Source organism: Nannospalax galili, unplaced genomic scaffold (genome assembly GCF_000622305.1).
Source record: "Nannospalax galili isolate Female #2095 unplaced genomic scaffold, S.galili_v1.0 scaffold663, whole genome shotgun sequence".
In the NCBI taxonomy this organism is placed as follows: domain Eukaryota; kingdom Metazoa; phylum Chordata; class Mammalia; order Rodentia; family Spalacidae; genus Nannospalax; species Nannospalax galili.
The window spans coordinates 7841722-7851527 of record NW_008351881.1 but is presented as its reverse complement, the minus strand read 5'-3'; the positions used below and the strand labels follow the sequence as shown (position 1 = coordinate 7851527).

The following is a 9806-nucleotide window of genomic DNA, read 5'->3' as shown; positions in this document are numbered from 1 at the left end:
GGATTCTCATTGTGCTCCTCTAGAGGATTACTGGTATTTGGTGGGGATATTTTATTTTGGTTTTTCATGTTATTATTTTTTCTCTGTGATTTTGACATGTGAATTTCTTTTGTAGTTTCTGACTCTTGTGTGATACTCGGGCCTTCAAGTTTAGTTCTGCTCCTTTTATTTTTGAGCTTTATGTTTCTTCGTGGTTTATTTTTTGGGTATGAAGAGCTGGTTCGTCTAAGCTTCTGGTTCTTTCTTTTGATTTTATATTGTTGAGGCCGGATTGTTTTTGTCTTCAGGAGTTCCGCGGTGGCCCAACTCTAATGTGGATCAGAAGTTTTCAGGTTTTCTCCTTAGGTCTGGAATCTTCTACGAATGCTTTTGGCCTCAGGAACTTGGGTGTTGGACTGACCTGAGACCCTGGCCGTGATGTGCCTCGCAGGGATGCAAAGGCAGATGGGGAGGGAAGAAGCCCCAAGATTTCCCAGGGAGTGGATTGAGTAGCTGGGTTGTACTGGATGCAAAGGATCAGGGAGAGTAAAGGTAAGCCTCGGAGCCCCCAGTAAGAGGCTGTCAGCCCCAGAAAGAGGCTGGCGGGTGTTTCAGGACCAGGGAAGTAAAGGGAGGTGAGGGCGGGGCCAGGACCAGAAGCGGTGCTCCTGGGGCCCAAGAAAGGCACTGAGTTGGTCTGGGTGAGAAGGGTCAGGAAGCAGTATTGGTTCCCCAGGTGTCTGGGGCCCCAAGACTAGGAATGGTGCAGGGCCCATACTAGGAGTATAGAACGGCAGGGGGGATGGAAGGGTGAATGTGGCTTAGGGAGTCCCGGCGCAGAGAGCTGAGCTATAGACTTAGCCCAAGAGGCCTGAGGATAGTAGTGCAGGCTAGGAGAGTTATCCGGTGGTTCAGGCCCAGGGAAGCAGAGAGAGGCGAGGGCAGGGCCAGGACCAGATGCAGTGCTCCTGGGGCCCAAGATCGGGACTAAGTTGGTCTGTGTGAGAAGGATCAGGAAGCAGTATTGGTTCACCAGGTGTCTGGGGCCCCAAGACTAGGAATGGCGCAGGGCCCAAACTAGGATTATGGAACGGCGGGGGGATGTAAGGGTGAATGTGGCTTTGGGAGTCCCGGCGCGGAGTGCTGCCCTATAGACTTACCCCCAGAGGCCTGAGAATAGTAGTCTGTACTTAATTTTTTACAGCACTCACAGTTCATCTTTGCATTTTAATGTTTTGTAAGGGTTTAGAATTAGGTCCTGTTTTTTACTGAGAATATTTGACTGCTATGTAACAATTTAAGTACCTTGATGAGTTTTACATTTTTGCAAGCTGATGGAGAAATATTTGGGGGTATAGACCAGATTTTGTTGCTTGCGTCTAGTGGCCCATCAGTGACACACAGAAAGGCATCAGTTGTTCCAGGCAAGCAGGTTTTCTTCAGAGGCTTCATTGCCTCTAACATTTTATTTTATATTTATTTTTCTGAAATGGGGCTCCTTGCAGTCCAGCTTGGCCTTGAACTGCTGATCTGCTTCTACCTCTCATGCGCTGGGATTACAGTCATTACTATTCCTGGCCCTACCTTTGGTATTGCCACCAGAATACCTTTAATTCTTTACCTAAATCAGGAAAAGAATGCATAGAGGTAATTGTCTTTTGTGCATTTTTGTGCGTTTTTTTCTGGTCCACTTGCTGTGTGTGAGCTCCATGGCTGTTTTACTCCAAAGTTGGTTGGTTGGTACCTTGTGAAGGCGTGGTGAACGAAGTGCTGTTTGTTTTTCCTGTCCGTAGAGCACAGCTACTTTTAGAACCCTCAGTTTCATTCCCTAAACCAGAAAACCAGCCTCCCTTGCACCTTTCTGTCTCTCCCCAGCTACTCCTTTCATCCCCAGCACTCTGCCTGCGTCTCCATTACAGCAGGAACATTTGGAGAAACTGACAGGAGTTTCTCTGTAAATGAACCTGTGTAGCTCCTGAGCACACAGACCACATCTTCATCATCTGTCTATTGAATGTAGCCGGGGCTGATATGGTTGAGTGAGTGGAATAGTGAATGAAGCAGATGTGGACTTCACGGTCCTCATCCTGTTAGGGGTGTTTTCCCCATTTTTAGGTATTTGGGTCACTTGGATTTTAATAATATGAATCATCCCTGTATAATCCAAAATTTTTTATCAGCTTTCCTTTATATACCAAACATTGCAGTCATTTTTGGTTTTTCTTTTCTTAAGCAAACAGGTTCAAAACAAATAAAGGTAACTTGTGACCCTAGGATGGAGATTTTTTTTTTCATGACACAATAGATCAGTGAAATCCTGCAATTTTCAACTTATTGTAAATTTTAATGTTATTTTTGAAAATGTCTAGTATTTATATGTTGATAAAGTAGAACAGGAGGAGGAGATAGTTCTTTTAAATTACTAAGGAGATAGTTCTTTTAAAATACTATGGCTTACATTTGGACTGTTATTTCGACAAAAAGCAATTCTTTAAATCCTTGTTAAGACTTTATTTCTCTTTGTAGGACCTGTTTGTTGTTCGGCATGAGTTGGCTATCATGAGACTAGCTTCCTTCATGGGTATTACTATGCTAGTTGGAATAACTGGACTCTTTTATACACAGCTAATTGGCATCATTACAGTAAGTATATTTTTATTGTAAACTGACGTGTATGAACATAGTACCTAATTGTGGATTTAATTCTAAAAAGTTATAGGAAGTTTAGAAATTACAGGAGAAAATCTCCCACAATCTTTAATGAACTTCCATTTCCATGTGTTTCCAAGAGTTTAAGAGTCATAAGTAGGTATAAAGTATGTATTTTGCATCTCTCTTAAAAATTAGCTGGGTGTTTTTATCTTATGTAGACCTTGTGTTTGTAGGTTTTAATAGTTACATATACTCTCTTTTCTGCTGATTAGCATTTACTGTATGGTCAGTTTTTCGAACTTTATTTCCTTTCATATACTATCCATTTTGTTTTACTGCATTACAAATGGGCGAAAGGAAGGAGGGAAGGGGAAAGGGAGGAAGGGAGGGAATATATTCTTTTAGTTTGATCGTTGGTCACTGTACTTGCTCTTGAATACAAACACAGTAGAAGGCATATTGGGCTCCTGAGAAGGCTCATTTGGAAGCGCAAGTGTGAGAACCTGAGCTGGGATTCCAGGTGTTATTGCTGTGATCGTGCTGGGCAGGTGGACACAGTAGATCCCTGGAGCTCATTGACAAGCTAATCTAGCTAAGTCAGCGAGCTCCAGGTTCAGCGAAAACCAGTTTCAGAAAGTAAGGTAGAGGATGAGGAAGACACTTGATATTGATCTCTGGCCTCTGCATACATGTGCACATACGTATACACACCCACACAAATAACCACACCTAGAAAGAGGAGGAGATGAAAGAAATTATAATAAACTTTAATTTCATTTACCTGGATTGCCATAGTAAGCCACAAACACTACTCATTTTTGATTAAATGAATAATGGTTTCCAGAAGGTGCTTCTCTCCACATTGATTGAAAATCCCTCAGAAGGCTTAATTACTTAAAGTTGCCATGCTTTCAGTGTTTAGCTTTTAAATATGAATTATTAGTTTCTATCTAAAATAGCATTTAAAATGTTAAAGATAATAGGTTATGTTTACCTTCTTCATAAACACATGTTCTGTTCCATTTTTTAGTAAACTAAGAACGCTCGTGATATGGATATGTTTTGTCCTAAGTGAATCCAAAAATCCCTATTGTAAGAGACAACTGATGAATCTGTAAAGTAGCATAAGAGAAATGGGAGAGCAGCTCAGTCATTCCACTGGTCTCTTTCCTTCCCCTACCCTGTACCTTTAGAACCCCAAAGATATTTGGGTAAAAGGGACGTCATTTCATTATGGAAAGTGTGTACTGTCATAGCTCGAATGTGGCTTAGTAAGCCGCAGAGGAGCAGAACACATGCTGGCATGTGCCTTTGAAGAACAGTGCTCCAGTGCTCAGTAATCATTCTCCAGTATTTAGCCTTGACAAAAGATCATCTGTCTTGTGTATAAAAGGGGGAAGCCCATCTTACTGTTAGTAGAAGGAATAGTCTAATCATAGTGATGATTATCTTGGATGTCATTTTAGAGCTAGCAGGAGTAGGTTATCTGTGACCCAGATAAAATAATTAGAAATTACCTTACTGTAGTTCTAATCTCATTTCTGGAATCCAAAGATCTTAACATAATCAGGTATTTCTATTAAGTAGGCTAATCTGAAACCAAATTTTAAGGACTTATTTTGCTTTTATATTTAATGTGTTTATTCACCTTAGCTAAGTTAATATTGGAAGTATTGTTTACAAAATCAGTCTGCTTTGATGCACTTTATTTACAGGAGTACTTGTTTCAGTAACCCTGTACTGAGATAGGTTAGCTCTTTTAAGGAAATAGACAGTGACATTGTTGTTATTGCATTTGATGTCAGAATTGTTGATGAAGTCCATTCTGATGAGTACCAGTACTAATAGTTCAGGATGGTTGTGTTGGTCCTGTTTTTGGTGACTGGAGAGAGTTAATCAAGAAGTGCTAGAGCAGTCGGCCCAGGGCACTCTGGTGAGGTTCTGACAGTCAGCTACTGTCTCTCATGACACTCCTGACTGCCATCTCGATTTTGTACACAAACATTTGAGTTTCCTGGGCACTGGAGTCCATACACTAGTGTGAGCTTTTGATGATGTCTCTGGAGCCAAGTACTTTACTCACTTGTGGTGAGGTTAGGGGTAGGGTGAGGAAGATGTGTTAGCTATAGTTTTGTAAAACCTTAAATCTCATAGAGCAGAAATAAGTGATTCTTGCTTTTGGTCTCACAGGTGCTGCTGTTGGAGTCTAGTTGAATTAGGAAAAATAGCTTATTTTCCTCTTTTAAAATTGTGCTAGAAAATAATTCTCCCTATACCTACTGTCCTGTTTGACTTGCAGCTAATAGTTGCCTAAATATAGAATCGAAGGTGCATGAGTGTCTTAATTTTAACTTGGATTAATCCTATGCAGGGAGAAGTATCTTATGTTCAAAATGTTAAATCAGATTAAAAGAGATTAGCTATTAAATAGCATTTCATTAATCAATTAGTGGATTTACTTGCCTTTTAATATGTACCCAGAAATGTAGTCTTGAGATTATTAACCCTTATAATTAGGTTTTACCAAGTATCCCAGTGCATCAATGCAGTGAATTACCAGCATTTAACTATACAAATTATACTTAATGTGCTTAATTCCAAGTCCACATTGCACATATGCAAATCATGGCTGATTAGACTGAACCCAGCTCACTTATTTCTATAAAGGGAGATCTCTATGGCACTTTTGCTTTCCCTTCAAAATTGCATATATTTAACTAAACATTAAATAACTGTATTTCTAACTGTAATATATGAAATATCTTCTCAGTACCTTCTTTAACACTAAAAAATTAAAATTTAATGTTACTATTTTTTTAGATGCTTTTAATACTGTATCCTTTTAATGCTGTATGTTAATATTGGATATAATATAGTAATATTGGATATACTATTTCTTCGAATTTGGGGATATATTAAAGAATCTTATAGAAGCTAGATCCTCCTTTCCTTTAAGTTACATTCTGCAGTAATTTTTTATTTTATTCTTAAACTTCATTTTTTAAAAGAATCATCAGAATTATTGTATCATATAAATTATTCTGTGTGTAATTGAATGACTCTTTTGTAAATATGTTCCCATGCAAAAGCATATTTACATTGCATTACATTGCATTGCTTCTCTTTGCTCATTGTGATAGACTGCTTGGAACATTTTCAAATAAAATTAAAAGTAGCTGAAAATAATATAGCCTGCTCTGGTAATGTTTGGTAGGAGATTACATTAAATTTAACTCTAGGATTACTCATGGTCCAGTGATGATATGCTTTTGGTTGGTGATGGTAAGGAAATTAAACAGTAGGAATTTTACTTTCCTGGGAGTTTTCCCCAGACATTTATTCTATCGTCTCCTGATCTGAATTCACATGAATATTTAACCTGAATTTAAATCATCATGAGATTAGAGAAGGTTTTATAGTTTATCTGACGCAAGGAGCTGTGTGTCTCACTCCCACTCTATTGGTTATCCCCAAATCTCAGTTCACGGGGCATATTCAGTGTCTGTTGAGAGCCAGAAACCTTTTCAAAAATGTAATTTTGATGTTAAAATATAAAAGGTAGTTGAATTTGAGTATTGATTTTGAGCATAAATTTTCAGTTGTTTTGATATCCTAGTGACTGCAAGGCTTGTTGATAGTCCGACTATTCTACATGGTCACCCCTCTGGCCCACGTATATCCTGTGTGGTCTCTGGTATGCATGACCGCTTTTACTAGCCTATTGAGTTTCTTTATCCTAAACACCATGTCGTAGTAGTATGCAGTTAAATTTTGCTTTATGAGCGAATGACTAAATGAACCATGGTTTATGTACTTTGGACTTACTTGGATTATAAGCCCTTTGTGGGCAAGGGATTTTATATTTGTATATAGTCTCCTGTAATCTCTGTCATTTTACCTTTTATTACAAACTTGATTTTGTTTAAACATAATGTTGAATTGCTGTTATCTCTGTAAACAGCAAAGTACTTAATCGAAACAATTGATAAAAACTGGGCTTCAGACTGAAAGATGGCTCAGTGGTTAAGATCATTGGCTGCTCTTCCAGAGGACCTGAGTTCAATTCCCAGCACCCACATGGCGGCAAACAGCCATTGGTAACTTCAGTTTGTGGTGAATCTGACACTGTCTTCTGGCCTCCACAGGCAGTGCTGGGTACACTTGCACACATGTGGCCAGAACGCTCATATACGTAATAAATAAATAAAATTTCAGATATGTTTTTTAAAAACTGGGACTTGTATTTTTGGAAGCGCTATTAGGAGTTTTAATACATATTAACTCAGTCCTCACAAACACTTTTGAGTTAAGCATTATTACTTAGAATTGAGGTACAGAGTTTTAAATTTTTCTTAAGGTTATATAGCCGGAAGGTGGTTTGAAGAGAAGTGTAGAAGTTATTTTGGAAAGGTATTTTCAGTGGTATAAGTGTAGCACCTTCTGCCTCCCACTGTAGTTCTCTGACTGATGAAGTGTTTATACAGACTTCACATCCCAAATAAAAGACACAGCTGGTCTTCTGTTAAGAAGTGGATGCTTAAAGAACCGTTCATTTCAAATGAGGAAAATAGTGATTTCTGGTTTCAAAAGACAGAGAGAATAGATGAACACAATGTTTTTCTGCCTTCACATTGAAAAAACTTAAAAATGAAGAATTATGCTATTTCTGGCTGTGGCCAGTTAGTTCAGTGGTGCAGATACAGACTAAAATAAAGTGCATTTACACAGCCTGTCCTGTGAGGTGCCGTGGACAACTTTAAAGTTAAAGGAGGGTCTGGAGAGATGGCTCAGGAGTTAAGAGTGCAGATGGCTCTTGCAGAGGACCCACCTGGGGCAGCTCATAACCGCCTGTCACTCCAGTTCCAGGGGATCCAGCACCATTGTCTGCTTTGCATGGGCACCGTAGTTATGTGAACAACCCCCCCCCACACACATATACACATAATTAAGAATAAAATAAAATATTTTTAAAAAATAATAAAGTTAAGGGGCAGGAAAGATGGCCCAGCAGCTAAGAACACTGGTTGCTCTTGCAGAGGACCCAGGTTTGGTTTTCAGCACCCACATGGTGGCTCACAACCATCTACAACTCCAGTTCCAGGGCATCTGACGCCCTCTTCTGGCCTCCACGGGCATTGCTGCATGTGGTCCACTTAAGTACACTCATACAGGTAAATAAAAATTTAAAAAAAAATTGAAGTTCTAAAAAGTAAAGTTAAATGAGCTGCTGTCTGTATACTGGTAAGAAGTCAGTCGAAGCTCTCACAATTAGGAGACATCTAAGATGGACTGGGTATATCATCTCTAATTGTGACAAATTCTTGAAAGCGTTTTAAACTCCCAGGTCCACAAAGAGTCACTATGTGCAGCATGGTCACAGGTATCAACAACACTTACCGTGAGAACAGAGTGAGGTGATCTCTTAGGCTATGCTGAACTGTCCTCAGGGGTTCCCTAGCTGGTGGCTGCTCTTATTTCATCAGGTCTTATCTATTAAAGATACTTATTGGAGCCAGATGAATTTCTGTCCTTTATGTACAGTGGTTAGGTGTGTGTAAGGTCTCTCTTCAGCACGTTCGTTCCGTAGGACAGCATATGTGGCCAACTGGTTGTACTTGGTGAGAGTGGACTCAAAGCAGGACGTGTTACCAGGCTTTCTATGCTCAAGACTGGGTTCTCAGGCTCGTTAACCAGGAAACCTGTGATGTCTCTCCTCCAACATACTCCCATTTTCCAATAAATACCTTTTCCATTTCTGTTAGTAAATTTTCTCATCTCATAGACATAATTATATCAGTTGAATTACAATTTTCTTTTATAGTCAAACACATTTTTTTAGACTGAATCAGAAAGATCGCTTCTTAGGCCAAGATCAGCCATTAAGAGAAGATAAAGTATTTATAGATAGGTTAAAAAAATAGGTAAAGTAAGACCTATGTTTCTCTTTAAATCTTGCTGATTTTGTTTTATTTTTTTAAAAAAAACAAAAACCTTGCAGTTTTACAGGTAGTGAAGCATTCACGTGTATTGCTTGCTTATGCGTGCTGGTAGAAGTTTTAGTTATTTTGATCGTTAGACCATACCAAGCATAAATATTTCTCAGAACAAAAGACAAGTTGTAGCAACATACAGTAAATGCGTGTCTTCATCATTTCTGAAAGAATGAGTTGTTTCTGGATAGCCGAGGTCATAAATTGCATTTATATCCTGTAGTAGCCGTTGTTTGTTGGTCCTTTCCTACCGAGCACTGAAAGGGTTGAGTATTTTCAATGTGTCCATTTTGTAAACCGAAACAGTAAAAGAAGCCCAATCCTGCTCTTGGTGCAGCATGGCCTTGACTTCTGCTGCTGGCAGTGGTAACCTCTGCCCCTCTGCTTGTGAATGTTGTTCTGTGACTCAGCGGCTCTAGTTTCAGTGCAGAAAACTTGGTGATACGTTCTTATGCTCAAGTACAAATTTTGTACCTTTTTTTTTTTTCTAACAATATTCCGGTTAACAGTTAGATGATCATTTGCCAATTCTAGAGGGAAAAACGTAGAGTATTTCGACTAGCCTCCCAAATCACGTTCCTAGACATCTCATCCTTTGAAAGAGCACCTGTCTGTTCTTGATGGTTTAAAAGCATTATTATAGTTATTTCCTGAATGGAGTCTAGGAAAGCGTCAAAACACTTGAAAAAGTTTTTATATATAGACACTACATCTGAAGTCTTTAAAAGTTGATTCCTTCAGTGCCACAGATAAATTCCTCAAGATTGCAGTTAAGTTGTAGATTTCTGCATAGTCAGGTTTCCTCCCAATATTATAGATTCCCCTAAATTATATATGGTGATGGTAGATACCCTGCAGTTAACTTGCCTGTTCTGACATAGTTTCAGGTTTGTTTGTCTGTGGCTGTGACCCTAGCCTACTCACACACCTTTCCTCAGAGCTTTGATTTTGTCCTAGCTTTTCCCCTGGGCCTTTGCATAGGTTCCTTGAGAGCAACCTGCCCTAGGAAACAATTAAAATGGCTTTATCCACTTCTCTTAGATGTGGAACCTGAAACCCAGCCATCCTCTAAATCCATAATTAATGGCCTTGTATTTATAGACTATGATTTTATGTAGAAGAAACTAAACACTGTTTTGAGAGAGTTCTGCAACACAACCCCCCCCAAAGTTAATTCTAAACAGA

At 39.1% G+C, this 9806-nt stretch overlaps 1 protein-coding gene across 2 annotated transcripts in view; it reads left to right on the top strand.

The window, feature by feature from the left end:
- The window catches only part of Zdhhc21 (zinc finger DHHC-type containing 21), a 62892-nt gene that overhangs the window by 48831 nt on the left and 4255 nt on the right, over nt 1–9806 (top strand). For both annotated transcript variants that reach the window (XM_008848836.3, XM_008848835.3), the window contains one exon: nt 2506–2622. In XM_008848836.3, the coding sequence (XP_008847058.1) occupies nt 2506–2622 (117 nt within the window). The remainder of the gene's footprint in view (nt 1–2505; nt 2623–9806) is intronic.